Source organism: Rhinopithecus bieti, unplaced genomic scaffold (genome assembly GCF_001698545.2).
Source record: "Rhinopithecus bieti isolate Rb0 unplaced genomic scaffold, ASM169854v2 scaffold_65, whole genome shotgun sequence".
In the NCBI taxonomy this organism is placed as follows: Eukaryota; Metazoa; Chordata; class Mammalia; order Primates; family Cercopithecidae; genus Rhinopithecus; species Rhinopithecus bieti.
Window position 1 is genome coordinate 6,087,620 of NW_016803344.1, and position 16,803 is coordinate 6,104,422.

Here is a 16,803-nt window from a genome sequence, read left to right on the forward strand (position 1 = left end):
AGACAAAAAAATAATGGTTCCTGAGATAGAGTACAATGAGAATGAGGCTATGAGGACCCATTGTTCTGAAAGTCATGAGCAAATCTTCACCCTGGTAAAGAGAATCTGCAGAAGCTGCTGTTCACATGTAACGCACAGTGTTAAATGGGAGGTTCACAGTATAGACTCTGAACAAACACTGAACTTCTTTGAGCTTCAATCTTCTCACCCATACAATGGGGTTAAGAATATCTGATATGGTTGGTATAAAGATGACGCAAGACAACATATGTAAAAATGCTTCCTTGTACATTGAAAAACTTTTATATAAATGAAAGGTGTCATTATTTCAGGAGCTCTTTGTTTTTTTTGAGACAGTCTCGCTCTGTTGCCCAGGCTGGAGTACAGTGGCGTGATCTCGGCTCACTGCAACCTCTGCTCTCAGGTTCAAGCGATTCTCCTGCTTCAGTCTCCTGAGTAGCTGGGAGTACAGGAGTGTGCCATCATGCCTGGCTAATTTTTGTAATTTTAGTAGAGGTGGAGTTTCACCATGTTGGCCAGGCTGGTCTCGAACTCCTGACCTCAAGTGATCTGCCTGCCTCGGCCTCCCAAAGTGTTGGGATTACAGGCGTGAGCCACCGCACCCGGCCCTTAGCTCTCTTTAATGAATGCAAACTTAACATGGGATTTAAAAGCATATTTTCCAACGTACTTTCAATAAATAAAACTACTTCCATTTAGCCCATTCTCCTTCAAGTAAAAAACGAGTCATGCTTTCTCTTGTGGGATTAGGTCATCAAAAAACTGACACAAAGAGATGATGAAGCCCCAAGTACATACCTATGCTGGGTAGAAGTTCTGGATGGGATCCCACCTTCTCCTCCACTAGGCCACCCGCAAGTGGCTCAGATGCTATGCCACCATGATTGCTTTTTGTGGTCGGTACGGCGGAGATGAGCTCGGAGGGTACCAGAGTGGTTACTATTGAGCGTACACTGGTGGGGAGAGCACCGCCAGGTAAGCTGGGTCCTGCTGAGGCAGTGCCCGGGCCCACGGGGCTAGAGGTCATTTTTAGCAGAGTGGGTGCTGGGGGCGTTGGGGTTTTACTGTCCAGCTCTGTGGGTAACTGCTCTGTTCCCACGAGCCCCGGAGCTGTGGTGTCTAGCCCTTGGCCTTCAGTCTCTCCATCTGCACCATATTGTTCTTCCCCTTTCTCAAGAGAGCCTGTAACTTTCTTACACGCCTTGGTCAACAAAATTTGGCCAATTTTGTCCACTTTTCCTTTGCCCTTACTAGACGAGACTGGGCTTCGCCGGTTGACAGAGGACCCTGGACTATTGGTCAAAAGGGGAGAAACCATTGTGGTTGACTGTGAAGAGGGAAGTGTGTTCTGATCTGCTGAGGTGTTCACCTGAGGGCTAGCCTCATCTGGATTCAATTCTTTCACTTGCTGAACAGGGGGATGAGGAGGGACAACTGGAGAAGACGTACAAGGAGGGGAAGGAAGCTGAACAGGGGTGGCTCGTGAGCTAAGGACCAGAGGTCGACCTGTCTGGATGTTTGGAGCAGGACTACTGGAGGGAGCATTAGGCGGTACAGAAGCAGAAGAAAACTTTATGTTCTGAGGTATGTGTAAAGGGCCAACAACTGCAACAGAGGGCGGCATCAGGCCAGAGTTGGTTGTCAGTGGGGCTGCAGGAATTGTGCTTGGCTGTGATCCTTTCATAACCTGAATTATTGAGGATGAATTGATAAAGACAGGTGTAATGAACTGAGGCCGGGCATTAGACTGAGCAGCTGACTGTCCCTCAGAAACCATAACCTTGCTACCCACATTGGGCATTGTGACAACTGTTGACATCAATGCAGACTGCAAGTGAGTTGGCAAAGCTGCTGATGTGTTAGCTGAAGTTGTGATGGGATTGGAAGTGACAAATACAGTTATTTGATTTGGGGGCAAAGGAGTGGAAATGGAGGAAGAGCTAACAGGTCTTGACATTACTGGAGGGATGCTTGGTGCAACGTTAGAACTGACCTCACTCAATTCGGGATGCCCAAGGGTTGAACACGGCTCATTACTGTGAGGTAAGTTTAGGGAATTAGAGGATTCTTTAGAAGAAGACGGATCCTGCAGTGTGGGAATGACAGATGCTTTTTTGAGGTCCTCCCCAGAAACTACTGGAGGTGTTACTTCCAGATCTGTAAGCCCAGGGGGTTTAATCGTCACATTGGGAGCTCCAGAGTTGTCAAGAAGTTGACTTAACGATGTTGGTGCTTCCCTCATAGCAGGAGACACCAAATTTTTGTTCTCTTCGACACTGGGAAGTTTGTTAGGATCCGAAGGCTGCCCATCCTTTTTGGATTGATCTTCAGGGACAACCATTTTAACTTCCTGGGCAGGGACTGCTTTTAGTTCAATATTTACCTGTTCCTTCCTACCCTGGGAATTCTGGCAATCACTGTCCTGAGGCACATTCAAGCTCTCCTTGTTATCCTCAACAACACCCCCAACTGCAGCCACAGACACAGTAGGATTCTGAGGATTCAGCCCACTGTTGTTAGGAAAGCTCCCAGGTACAGGGGGATTGGCCAGAGGAGCGGGACTGACCAATACATTTCTCGGCAACTCCACATTCTGCAACAGAGCTGCATTTGTCTGAGAGGCCAGAGTAAGTTTAGGGGCTTTTGAATTTTGCCTCCCCGGGCTTGGAGTTGTTTTCCTACTGGCCCCAGGACTAGACCTGCGACTGTTGCTTGGACTTGCCCGTTTTGTTGCTCCAGAATTAGACTGCTTTCCAGAATTCACTACCACAGAATCTAATTTGTGAGTTTGTGGGGTAGCAAAATTGGAAGGATTCATGGTAAGATTTGAAGGTGCTTGCCCGATGGCCTTCAAAGTTGTTGGATTTAGGCCTTGTTGATCAAAGCCCCTGTTTAAATTTGGCCTAGGAGGTAAAGGAATATTAATCTGTGGAGGGAAGAGTCCTGCTATGGAAGCGTTGAGTCTTTCTGGTGACAGACTGATTTCTGAAGGTTCTGTGCTGGGAGGGCGGTTGTTGGGTGTCTGAGGATAATAGGGTCTGGGGCTGGCTCTGTTTGGTGTTTTGGGCCTAGATGTCTGGGTTGGCGCAGCCACATTTGGAAAGTGGTGGCCATGAGAGCTGGGCAGGGAATTTACAGGGGGTTGCTGGGGAGTTGCACCTTGAGTTGCTGAAAGGGGCGATGGTCCAGGTTTTGGCCCTGTCATCATTAACTGATTCTGGGGAAGTACTACATGTGAAGGCATGTTGCTTGGGCCTCCTGGGACAGATGGTGCTTCACTGCCACTTGCTTCAGGGAGCGAGGCTATCTCTGCCAGTGGCGAGCTCGAAGGATTCTGCGGGCTCTCCTGATAGACCATTTTCCTTGAATTGCTTCCCAAAGGAGTATTCACAGGCATTGGCATTCTTTGTTTATCAGGTGATGGTGGCACAGAGGCAGGTCCTTGCAGACTGACCATGACAGGCACACTGCCACTCTGCTGCATGGGCATTCTCTGGGAGTCGGGGTTCAGGGGGCCCCTTGGAGGATGGACACTTTGAGAGACTGGAAGCCTAACTGATTTGGGATCCTGCTGCATCATGAGCATCATCATCATTTGTTGCTGCTGTTGCTGTTGCTGAGACTGTGGCTGACTGGGAGGTGGTGGCTGCTGCTGCTGAGGCAGTTGTGGCTGTGGCTGCTGCTGTGGTGGCTGTGGTGGGGGTGCCACATGCTGCATGAGTTGAGGAGGCATCTGCTGAAGTGGCCTCTGTTCAACTGGTTGAGAAGGATAACCTAAAACAAGCCCCCCAAATCACGGAAGTTAGATTTTTCAGCAAGAAAATGTTGCTACCTTTAGAGTATAGCCAAGCAATACTCATCTAGGTGGCACAGACTATGCACAAACAGCTCAGGCATGCCCACTCCTGGGGCAGGGGGCAGCCCCTCATTACTTGACATAAGCAAAAGGGGCACAGTGCTTAAGGAAGCAAAAAGCAAAGCATCAAAAAACCTGGAGCTCCTTGGTGTGTAGGGTCTGAATGAGCCATGACTGTACTAAGAGCCTGATTTTCTGTGCTATGCACTGAAAATGGCTGTGTCTATACCAGCCAAACATTCAGATGAAATGAGAAAAACTCCATTAACAGCAAGTGCCTGTCTACCCAAGATTCAGATCTCATGTAGTCATAATCAATATTTCAATGTACTTGTGAATGAAGTAAAGCATTTAGGATTCACTTCTTCTGTTAGTATGGGAATAATTTTTTTAAAGATGTGGTTTTGTTGAAAATAACAGCATTGAAGACAGCCTTTTTATTCTTTCAACAGAAGTAAAATATAAAATTCTAGGATTCAGTTCCTTAAGAAAGAGGAATTTAAAATTATTCCAATTCATTGGCTCCATACACTATGCCGCTTCCTTCAGGATTAATCCTTTGGGGGAAACCAACTGAATTAAAATTGCCCCTCAGATGTAAATCAGTTTAATAAACAGTAGGAGTTAATGGAAGCTGATATACACATTGAAAATAAAATTAGGGCACTGAAGTTTTTATGGATATTAATTTGCACTTAACTTTCTTACATGCAAATCTCTACTTGGAGAATATTTTCCATGAATCCACAGTTGGAGAATAAGTAAGGCGGAAGCATAGCCCTCGGGAATAAAAAATAATTTTGGGAAAAGAACCCTGAAGGACAATATCTTCTGGATATGCAGAGGGCAACATCTCAAATTATTCTCTTTTTTGTGAAGATTTTACTTGGCATTTTAGAACCAAAACCTTACAATCAGAAAAGATAAAAAGATCACAAACTGGTCAGGTGCGGTGGCTCATGCCTGTAATCCCAGCACTTTGGGAGGCCGAGGCGGGCAGATCACCTGAGGTCAGGGGTTCGAGACCAGCCTGACCAACATGGTGAAACCCCGTCTCTAAGAAAAATACAAAATTAGCTGGGCATAGTAGCACATGCCTGTAATCCCAGCTACTCGGGAGGCTGAGGCAGGACAATCACTTGAACCCGGGAGGCAGAGGTTGTGGTGAGCCAAGATCGCGCCATTGCACTCCAGCCTGGGCAACAAAAGCAAAATTCCGTCTCAAAAAAAAAAAAAAAAAAAAAAAAAAAAAAAAAAAAAAAAAAAAAAAAAAAAAAGATACGCAAACCAAGAATAACGGTGGTTCTGTGGGAAAATGTGGGCATACAGCTGTGCATATATGGGATACAATTCCAGTTCCACAAACTAGATTTATTCCATTGTTGCATGAAGAGTACATTGGGGAGGTTTTAAGAAGGTGTAGGAATAAGAGTAATTGGCTCTGGCAGTCAAAAGAAATGCTGACTCAACATTTTCATAGAGCAGCTACCAAATTTTGTGGGTCAGACTCAGTACTCAATAGCTAATTAATGTCTTCTGGCCAAAGATTTCCATGGTATCAACGAATACAATGTGTAGAATCCAGTTTTGAAGATTTTTTAAAAAATCCTGTTTTATTTTAGGCCCAAGTAACTTCTTGACCTTTATAAAGCCAATAACATATGGCATTTCTATGGTTCAATTGTCCTTTAGACTATATAGTCAAATATAGCTGGTTCCTATTTTTCACATTCAGTCTGGGTTCCCACATTAAGAAAATCGTAATTTCTGCAAAAGCCTGTTGATGTCAGGGCTATGACATGGATGCCTTTTATCTTTAAAATCAGCCCACCAGACAGTAAATACCAAAGAGGACAGCATAGACAATACAGCAGCCCCTTAAAGGTAACAGTTAAGGGCATGGCTGCTACAGAGTCTAGAAGCTGGAGGCAGCAGTCCAAAAGGCACTAATGATAAGACAGATTGGGGTTGATGTGACAGAATGGTTAAGAGTGCCAGGACACACACAGTGCCCATAACACAATCACAAACCAAATTTATTACTCAGGGAATGCAAACTCCTATGCCTTTAGGGGTCAGGCAGGTAGTAGAGAATAGAAGTGGACTGGTATAAGATAGCAAGAGTCCTGTCAACAGTGCCAAACTGCAGAGCAGATGCCCTGTTTAAAGGCATTTAAATTCAGACTTTTGTTTAAGACACTGCATAGCAACTCAAACCCATTATAGGCCAAATTCAGCCTGCAGGTCCCCAGTTTGCAGAAAGAAGGCAATAAATGTATACAAAGACCCTGGGATTCATATAATATAGAAGAGTTCAGATGTATCTGAGGCAAGAAGGCATGTTCCTGCTCTCAATGCCTTCTGGACATACTCCCCAAAGACTGATGACCACCCAGTCTCAGCTATGCTGCTGCATCTCACTCATGGGAAGTGTGATATGCCCAAACAATTTGTAATAAATAACACAAAATATTGATATAATGATGGATTTAGCTTTTTGTTTGGATTCACTTTTAAAATACATAAATCAGGGGTAGATTAAAGTTTATTCCTAAAATAATGTCACTCTCATTTTCATGCCAAAAAGGAGCTGAAATAACTAGTGAGGAAGAAACAAAACATACCCTCTGTACACACAGGGGAGAGTAGCCTAAGTGTGAAGGATTGTGCATCTTCAACCGTGTCATAGGGGAATAAAGTTACAAGTCATTGCTCAGGCCAAGATAACCAGGTTTAGAGATATTGTGGCAGCTGGCCTTGGTTCTATAATATCTATGTTTGAATGAATTAGTTTTAGGAGCTTTTCCATCTTTGACATAATTTTTCAACATTTAAAGGATAGCATTATTTTATAATCAGAGAGGGTACAACAAAGGGGGCTTCCAATATTGGTCCTATTTATTATAAATTATTAACCTACGTGGCAGAAAAATGGGTGTGTCTTTTATTTCTTTATATCTTTTTTATATTTTAAAGACTCAATAATGAAACTGCTATAAAAAAGATCATCTTGTTTTAAACCCTGGTAGTTCCCTGCTTTGAAAAAGCCCCAGGAAGAAATGCTGCAGGAAAGGCAGGTAAGCAGGATTAGAGTGAAATCATCTCTCCATTTAATCTTATCCTGTTCTGATGCCAACTAGAACCTTGACATTGACAAGAATAAAGAGGCACTTCACATTTCAGGGTTTTTTGTTTTTGAGACAGGGTCTCACCCCTGTAGCCCAGGCTGGAGTGCAGTGGCACGATCATGGCTCACTGCAACTTCGATTTCCTGGGCTCAGGTAATGCTCCCACCTCAGCCTCCTGAGTAGTTGGGACTATAGGTGTGTGTCACCATACCCGGCTAATTTAAAAAAAAATTTTGTAGAGACAAAGTTTCACCATGTTGCCCAGGCTGGTCTTGAACACTTGGGCTCAAGCAATCTGCTCACCTTGGCCTCCCAAAGTACTGGGATTACAGGTGGATGAGCCATCGTGCCCAACCACATTTCAGTCCGATTTTATGAGGACTTAAAATAACAAATTTGAATAGAATGTGTGTATGTGCCTTCAAAAGTTATATTTGAAATTTTTACTTAATACCAAGGCGAGACACATTAAATCACTGAAGTAGACTAGTTAGCAGAAAAAAATAAAATACTATTGTTTCCTCGAAGACAATGAAGCCTTGTGATGCCACATGCACATGTGATAAGTGTATAATCTAGCTAACATTTTATCACCTGGTGGCCGGTTTGAAAATTCTGGCAGTTTAGGGCCTGAGTTATCCAAGTTAATTCCTTGTTCTCCAGGCAATGGTGGCTGATCAGCCTCTTCCAGACCAGCTGGGCGAGTATCTGGGGTGCTTAAAAAAAAAAAAAAAAAAAAGTAACATATTTTAGAATAAGTTGCATAGAAAATACACAAAACTAGCTTAACCCTTCCCCTATTTCTGAAGAACTAAAATGTTTGTATTACCATTATTCATCTCTCTCTAGTTTGGATAAAACATTAAATATTGGCACAAAAATTATCTGGCAATTTCATTAAATGTTAAAATCCACTTAATCTAACAGCACTGTATTTACTCAAAATGCTTTCCACAAATTCCTGATGCAATAATTTTCATGTAATCACCCATTCCTTAGATGTTTTTAAGACTTGATCATAGGGCTATCAATGTTATAAGGTATTATTCCTGTGAAACCACACTATCTTCAATGTAGCGATCAAATTCAACTAAGGGGTCTGATTGCTTCTTTTTTGTGGATATAACAGTGGGGGCTCAATTCATAACACCTTGCAAAAGGTCGTATAGGTTGGCTGATGGAAATGGTGTTTAGAGAACAAATAAAGATTGAGACCACCACAACAAAAATTTTGCTGCAGAATGTGCAGACATCTCTATTGGGTTTGAGACGCCTTCACTTTTACCCGGGTGTAGCTTAAAATTTTTAGTGGGGAAGAAAAAAATGAAGAAAATGTAGCTACTAACATCCACATTCTCAAAGAACAAGACTGCTCACGGGCCTCATTTTGTTTGTAATCTCAGTACTAATTGTACTTTTCTATCTTTAGTTTCCCTTTGCCCTGATTTTGTTCACCCACTTCCAGGTAGGGTTTTTTCTCACTCTACTGTGTACAGTTTCATAAGCCAACAAAATCCATTTTAAAAGCCCCCTAGCACATGGAAATTTAGAACCTGAAGCAGATCTTTAGCACATCCAGACCCCTGTAACAAGTTGCTCCTCGTAAAACTTCTCTCACTTTAAATTACAGGCAAAGATTCAGTGGTAACCTTTACTTTCAGAAAATTGTAGAGCTAAGAAATCTCAAATATCTGGTCCAGCCCCTTCATGTTATGAATGAGAAAACAAAGGCCCAAAAAGATGTGTGAAACAGGCCCAAGATTTCACAGTGAACTAGTGGTAGAGCTGGAAGCAGGTACTTTTCCTGTAAACCCACTGTCTCCCTTTCCTAGGAGTCCTGATGCTGTATAAGGTCGCTTTCACAATTTGTAGACCTAAGCAATTTCCCTAAGGGCTGGTGAAGATGGCAAAAAATGCACACACTAGAGGCAAATGAATAACCTTGCAATTTTACTCCCAGACTATCGAGAGAATAAAATATTTATTAAATAATTATTCCCACGGATTGATACTAGTAAAGAATTTAACTGAGAAAGAGCTATCAGAAAATTAGATAATTAAGTTTGAATTCAGAAAATATAGATTATTAATAATATACCATGATAAGCTTTTAAAGTATAAGATTCAAGAAGCAGCAAGTGAGCATGATATAACACAGTACAAAGAATGTTGTGGGAAGGCTGGGATAAAGGTAGTTGGTTTAATTTTGAACATTTAACCTTGTTGAAATAAAGTTTCTTGGTTCTTTTTCTATAATTCTAACAATTTGTTTCAATTAACCTGTTTTACATTCATTAGCCATTATTTCTTCATAATAAATGTCTCTAAATTTTAGTTTTATGATTAAAGGCACAAAATATAGCTCAATGAATATTCCTTCTGGAAACATTTTATCAAACCCAGAAACACAAATTAATACTTAGCTTCAGGAAATGAAATATAAATTGTTAATTGCCTTTCCTGCTATGATCTTGCAATATAACTCACCTGGAGAACGTTTACTGAAAGGGTAACTGATTTAAAAGGTCCAATCATCTTAGCGTGGGGTTTTAAGCTTCTAGGGATGATAAAGAGCCTTTAAAGGAAAGGCACCTGTGCAAAAAAACCATTTCTATTTGAGAGACAGCAGTAGTTTTAATTTCCAAAACACATTTGGCCTCTCTGGTTCCCCAATAGCCATCATAGGCCTGAAGTCAGTGCTTTGTGGAGATACCGTATGGAAGCACTGGTTACTTTTCAGGCTCTGATTGCCAAAACCCCCCTGACACTGTAGAATTAAGAGATATACCAGCCAATTGCAACATATGAATCTTGTTTGGATCCTTATTTGAACAAATTGTAAGAAAAAAATTTGAGATAATCAGGGAAGTTTGAACACTGGATATGAGAGTACTAAGGAAGTATTAGTTTTCTAGGTGTGCTAACAATATTGTGCGGGCATATTAAAAACTGTCCTTATCTTTTAGAGAGCGGGCATATTAAAAACTGTCCTTATCTTTTAGAGACACACACTGAAATATTTACCAAGTGAATTTGCTTTGAAATACTCAAGAGGGTAATGGAAGAGAGTACAGACGAAGGCAAGATAAGCTATGAGTTGATAATTGTTGAAGCAGGGGGATTTCATTATGCTATTCTAGTTTTATATTATGTAAAATTTTCCATCAAAAAAGGTTATCCACATAGAAAACAAACGAATAAAATTTGAGGCAAAACCATCACAACCTACTTTAGATCTTGCTGACTGTTTTTCTTCTTCCGAGGGGGTTTCTTCTTCTTTGGTTTATTTGCGTTGGTATTATTTTGCTTATTGTTTACCCCAAAATGGCCTGCAGAGATATCACTCTGCAATAAGTTGACCAACAATGGGCTCGTTAGCGTGACATCCTTATTGACTGGGAAGCCTGGATTTTGACCACAGGACATCTGATTTCCATTGGGAGCTCCACTGAAAGGCGCATTGAAAGACATCCCATGGCCTGAGAAGTGGTTTCCCGAGGCACTGTTTCCCTGCATGGCCTGCACATGAGGGGGGACCATGTTGGTTTGTTGCATGCTAACATCAGGCATCATCTGAGACAAACTGACATCATTATTTGCCGTAGTAGCAGGATCACCATGCTGCTGGGCCATGTGTGGGCTGGGCCCTGGTGGCCGCAGGACCTGCCCCTGAATCCCCATAACCTGAGATGGACTGTTGTTCACAGGCCCTTGCTGGGGCAACATCTGTCCTGACATCTGTCCTGTAAACTGCACCATATTTCCTTGCATGTTCGGAGTTGGTCCCCTCATTATCTGGGCTGGTCCCGGCATGACACTGGATTGGTTCTGAGTGTTAAACTGTTGCTTATTCCCCTGCATTTGATTGGTCATGATCTGCTCTATCATTGGGTTCTGTTGGAGCAAAACCTGTCCCTGAGGCCCCATCATCTGGTTATGTGGCGCCATCATTTGTGGGCCCTGCTGGGAAAGCATCTGCTTGGGTGGGGTCATCCTTTGGGGCGAGGGCCCAAGATTTTGGCTTGGAGGGTTCACCATCATCTGGCCCTGTGGCATAAGCTGGGCCCTTGAAAGGATCATAGGGTTCTGAGGGTTCAAGGTTCCTTGTTGCTGGACCATCTGGCCCTGGGAGGGCACGATCTGCTGGTGCATGCCCATCAGTTGAGATGGTGGGCCCTGCTGGGGCTGGCCTTGCATGTTGCTGAGGTTCACTTGTGGAACCCCAGAACTACCAGCCTGCTGATTGTTCATGTTGCCATGAATTCCCATGAGGCTGGGCTGCATCATATTTGGTGGCCCGTGGGACACCTGCATCTGGTTTTGAGGAGGACCAGCTCCTTGACCACCTTAAAAAAAAAAAAAGTCATAGTTTCAGAAATATTTTTATCTTATTGGTATTAAGATACTCAAGTTACATTACTCAGAAAGACATCCATCACCCATACATCCACTGACCAACATAAATGTGCTGTTGACATACTTCCTGTGAGTTTTCTAAACTATGAAGATGTGGCTGTGGGATAAATGCTTACATTCCCAATGACCATATAATAGAGAAGGAGAAAGTTTCTATATTCCCATATGGTATCTTAAAGATTTAACATATCAAAGATTAAGAAAGTTTACTTTCTTTCAGATTAAATAATGAGAAAGGCAGCATCTCATTGTTTTAAAATGACTTGTAGTGGCGGGGCTCGGGTGGTTCATGCCTGTAATCCCAGCACTTTGGAAGGCTGAGGCAGGCGAATTGCTTGAGCCTGGGAGGTGGAGGTTGAAGTGAGCAAAGATCACGCCATTGCAGTCCAGCCTGGTGACAGAGAGAAACCCTCTTAATTATTTATCTCAAAAAATAAATAAAATTAAATTTAAAAAGCACTATAGGCTGTGAAATAACTCTGCTATAAATGAGCCAGAGAAACAAAGAATGTGAAGTGTCCTCTTCGGAAAACCTCAACAATGATGAGGACATTTAAAAATGCTTCTTGGAAAACTATAATAATAATGACTCTCAAAGGCTACGTGTGTGATATCTGGATGCTGCACTTCAAAGAAAAGAACACCAAGGACAGGTTTCCTCTGCCCTGATGTGGTAAAAAGTAGTTAATCTTGATCTGGAAGCTGAGCCTCTGGTGGGAGCCAACTGACTAGATGACCCATCTGGAAGCTGCAAATCCTGCACAGTCCCTGGTGAATCATGTGGCACATGTCCTAGTCTTCTCAGCTATTTCTAATTTAGACAAAAGTTGCTACCCGCCTTGCTGTAGTGCTTATTTATTTACTGGGTCTTTGGAATTTTCCTATAGCTACTTGCATTATCTCCCCATTTAATTGAATAACTTTGTAGTTTATTTTATCCCTTTTATTTTTCACTTTTTCTGTTGTTTTGTTTTTGAGACAGAATCTCGCTCTGGTGCAACCTCAGCTCATTGCAACCTCCACCTCCTGGGTTCAAGTGATTTTCATGCCTCAGCCTCCCCAGTAGCTGAAACTACAGGTGCACAACAGCACACCCAGCTAACTTTTGTATTTTTAGTAGAGACAGGGTTTCACCATGTTGGTCAGGCTGGTCTCAAACTCCTGACCTCAGGTGATCCACCTGCCTCAGCCTCCCAAAGTGCTGGGATTACAGGCATGAGCCACCGCACTTGGCCTTATTTTTCACCTTTAAATGGGGACTAGAAAGTTCCCTATAATGAAGTTATGAAGCCAGTCCATGCTCCAACTATGAAGGCAGGGGGCAAACTACCTTGTTCACACTATCCAGACTTTTCCTGAACTCCAAGGAAGATTTTCTAAACCAGCCTTATAAACTCAAAGTGGAACTCCATGACCACTGTATATGCTTGTATACACTAAATATACTGTGTATATTCACTCAACTGACAATTATTCAGTAAGTACCTAATATGTGGAAGGCATTTTGGTGCTGAGGTAACATCAATAAACAAGACAGACCAAATCCCTGCATCCTTGGAGCCTACAGTCTAACTGGCAAGAGACACAATTAACAAACAGACAAGTATTTTTTCAGGAAGCAGTAAAAGCTAACAAGAGAAAATAGGGTAAGAGAAGAGAAAAGAGACAGGAGTAGAGCTACTTTAGATAGGATGGGGAAATCAAAACATGTACATGTGGGCCAGGCACAGTGGCCTGTAATCCCAACACTTTAGAAGGCCGAGGTGGGTGGATCACCTGAGGTCAGGAGTTCTAGACTAGCCTGGCCAACATGGTGACACCCCATCTCTACTAAAAATTAAAAAATTAGCGGGGCATGTAATCCCAGCTACTTGGGAAGCTGAAACAGAAAAACGCTTGAACCTGGGAGGCAGAGACTGCAGTGAGCCGAGACTACACCACTGCACTTCAGCTTGGGCACAAGAGCAAAACTCCATCTCAAAAAAAAAAACAACAAAACAAAACAAAAAGAAAACAAACGAAAAAATGTACACGTGGAAGGTACCATATAAAAACACAAAATAGCTATGATAGGGTGCAACAATGAGAAATGATTTTGTCATTGTTTTAAAACTTACTTTTTTTTTTGAGATGGAGTCTCTCTCTGTTGCCCAGGCTGGAGTGCAGTGGTGTGATCTCAGCTCACCGCAACCTCTGCCTCCCAGGTTCAAGTGAACCTCCGTCTCAGCCTCTTAAGTAGCTGGGATTACAAGTGTGCGCCACCATGCCCGGCTAATTTTTTTGTATTTTTAGTAGAGACAGGGTTTCACCACGTTGGCCAGGATGGTCTCAAACTTACGATCTCAAGTGATCCGCCTGCCTCAGCCTCTCAAAGTGCTGGGATTATAGGCGTGAGCCACCGCACCCTGCCTGTTTTAAAACTTTCTATAAAAAAAATGAATTCGCCAGACGGTGGCTCATGCCTGTAATCCCAGCACTCTGGGAGGCTGAGGCGGGTGGATCATGAGGTCAGGAGTTCAAGACCAGCCTGGCCAACATGGTGAAATCCCGTCTCTACTAAAAATACAAAAATTAGCCAGGTGTGGTGGCCGGTGCCTGTAATCCCAGCTACTCAGGAGGCTGAGGCAGAGAATTGCCTGAACCCGGGAGGTGGAGGCTGCAGTGAGCTGAGATCGTGCCACTGCACTCCAACCTGGGCAACAGAGTGAGTCTCCATCTCAAAAAACAAAACAAAACAAACAAACAAACAAAAAAAAACACGAATTCATGTAACTCAGGAATGAAGTTTTGCTTTAGCAGATAGGGAAATTTAAGCAGTTTGCACTACCCTTCCGTTACCCTGCCAGAAATAGTGTGAACTTTTTTTGTAAAAGTCAGATTTTTGTCTCATTCCTTAGTGATTTACAATTAAAGTTGGAGTCACATTACTAAATTAACTCCAGGGGGGTTGAGAGTTCAGAAACTAGTTGCACTACCTCAGTCCAAACTGCTTCAACGAGAAAGGGTAAGAGGATTAGTCATGTGGTCCTTAAGCAACCAGAAACATGAAGTTTGCTTATACATTACTGCTTTGCAAATACTTTTTAGCCATTCCCCTGTATCTTATTTCCTATCCAAAATTTCTTCTTTTTGTAGTAACTGTTGGTATTAAATCTGAACTGAAGAAGTTTGAAAAATATCGCACTGTAAACAAGAATTCAGACACTCAGCATAAACAAAGTTTAACATGTATCATGTAGAGATGTAAAAAGTTGCAGTTGTCCAAACATGCCTCCATGCCTTTGTGTCTGTGGTTTTCATTTGCCAGAAATGCCTTTTTCCCTTTTACTACCTGAGCAAGCTCTAACTCAGGGGTCAGCAAACTATGGCCCTCTGCTGGTTTGTAAATAAACAAGCGCTTGGAATGCTGCCATGCTCGTTTATGTATTGTCTATGGCTACTTTCTGTGGTATCATAACAAAGTTGAGTAGCTCCAACAAGAGACTATATAACCTGAAAAGTCAAAAATATTTACTATCTGCCCCTTCAGAGAAAAAAAAAAAAACAAAACAAACTGCTGATTCCTGCTCTAACTCAAGTTCCATCTCCTTTTAGATGTTTCTGAGTTCCTGTGACATTTTACCGACTTTTGATACATTGACAAAAGTTACTGCCCTGAAAGAATAATTATTTTGGGCTTGAAATTAAGGGGAGAGACCAAGACTTACTATTTATCTGTATACTCCTGTTGTCTATCAAGTCTACCACACAATGCTCAATAAATGCTGGCTGAACAAATCACAGAAAACAAACCTGCATGCTGAACATTTTGATTTGCTTGCAGCTGAGGGGCTCCTGAATTCCCAGGGGTGGTTGCTGTGGTCGAAGGCACCTGACCTTGCATAAAATTCGGATTGGCCTGTCCTGCTGAGAAGCCAGGTGGGAGGCGTTTAGGCATTCCTTAATAGAAAACAATGAGTAAGGCAGTTACCTAGCAAATTTATACCTTTGCTTAGATATGGAATGAATAAGGAAGGATGAGCTGCATGAAGTCTCCACTGGCTTAGCTCTCTCTGTCACACTGGTAGGATCTTTAATAATAAGGTTGGGAAAGATGGTTAAAAAAATCAACACAATCTCTTATATGAGGCATTGTCAAAATGAAAAATAAATACTAAAAAATTTACACTTAGAACATGCCAAGGAAAAGATGGCAATCTGCTCCCTAAATGTGATCTGAGGCCACGCCACAGCAAGGTTTGAGGGCTCACTTTTCTCTGTAATTAACAATGGACCCCAAAACTTTACATATTTTAACACAGGCACCAAAGGAATATGCTAAATTCTCTCATTTCAAACAAATTGATGTGAAATAGTATAAAACAAAGAGATGGGTCCTGATATTAAGGATAGATTGGTGATTTTTTTTCCTTTGAGGGAAACTGATGACAATCTCCTTTGCAGAAAATTTCCCCCCAATATTGCGCTTGTCTCTTTGGAAGAGACAGATTGGAAACAGTTCATGGGAGCTTCAAAGTGATGCTATATTAATCATTACGCTTTCCTCTCATAAGGTTTGCTGTGATTCTGACAGCTTTGGTACCAAAAACTATACTCTAATGGAATCTTTCTCAAGTATCAGTTCCTTTTTGGAAGGGCTAATTTTAGAAAATTTGTAATAATGAGAATCTCAGAACCCACTTATCATTTACAACACAGGCCTTGATGTGGCCAGATCACCTAGGTAAGCATATCATCTGCTCTATGAAAGCATCAAGACCTAAACTCACTTAAAAATTTATTATATTCATTCATTTACTTTTATTTTTATTTTTTGAGACAGAGTCTCGCTCTGTTGCCCAGGCTGGAGTGTGGTGGCACAATCTCGGCTCACTGCAACCTCCTCCTCCCAGGTTCAAGCAATTCTCCCTGCCTCAGCCTCCCGAGTAGCTGGGATTATAGGTGTGCACCACCACACCCGGCTAATTTTTGTATTTTTAGTCGAGATGGGGTTTCACCATGTTGGCTAGGCTGGTCTCGAACTCCTGACCTCAGGTGATTCGCCCGCCTCGGCCTCCCAAAGTGCTGGGATTACAGGCGTGAGCTACTGCGCCCAGCCATTTATTTTTTTAAGGGCCAAATTTTCAATGTCCTGAAAAACTCTTTGTAGACAAATATGCATTTGTCCTTTCTTTAACAGTGACAAGTCCCATTTGCATGCTCCCACTGTAATTATATCAGTAATCACATTTGCAGGAGGGACTACCCAGCTTCCACTGATCCAGGGCTAGATACCCAGAACAGTGAAATTTGGAGCTGAAACATTCTTGCATTTTCTAAGAACTCCTTACGATTCAAATATTAGAGCCTGCATGTCAGCAAAATTAATTACAAGAGAGTGAA

At 42.3% G+C, this 16,803-nt stretch overlaps 1 protein-coding gene and 1 long non-coding RNA gene across 8 annotated transcripts in view; one reads left to right on the forward strand and one right to left on the reverse strand.

The window, feature by feature from the left end:
• NCOA6 (nuclear receptor coactivator 6) overlaps positions 1-16,803 on the reverse strand; it is a 73,299-nt gene that overhangs the window by 25,719 nt on the left and 30,777 nt on the right. For 3 of the 6 annotated variants that reach the window (XM_017878753.1, XM_017878745.1, XM_017878769.1), the window contains exons 6-9: positions 15,214-15,360; positions 10,235-11,351; positions 7,600-7,721; positions 820-3,795 (exon numbers count right to left, since the gene is read on the reverse strand). In XM_017878753.1, coding sequence (XP_017734242.1) covers positions 820-3,795; positions 7,600-7,721; positions 10,235-11,351; positions 15,214-15,360 — 4,362 coding nt within the window. The remainder of the gene's footprint in view (positions 1-819; positions 3,796-7,599; positions 7,722-10,234; positions 11,352-15,213; positions 15,361-16,803) is intronic. The other 3 variants (XM_017878766.1, XM_017878762.1, XM_017878777.1) reach the window with 3 other exon arrangements.
• LOC108533850 (uncharacterized) overlaps positions 1,981-16,803 on the forward strand; it is a 72,680-nt gene continuing 57,857 nt past the window's right edge. For both annotated transcript variants that reach the window (XR_001886832.1, XR_001886833.1), the window contains exon 1: positions 1,981-2,064. This is a non-coding gene — a long non-coding RNA (uncharacterized LOC108533850). The remainder of the gene's footprint in view (positions 2,065-16,803) is intronic.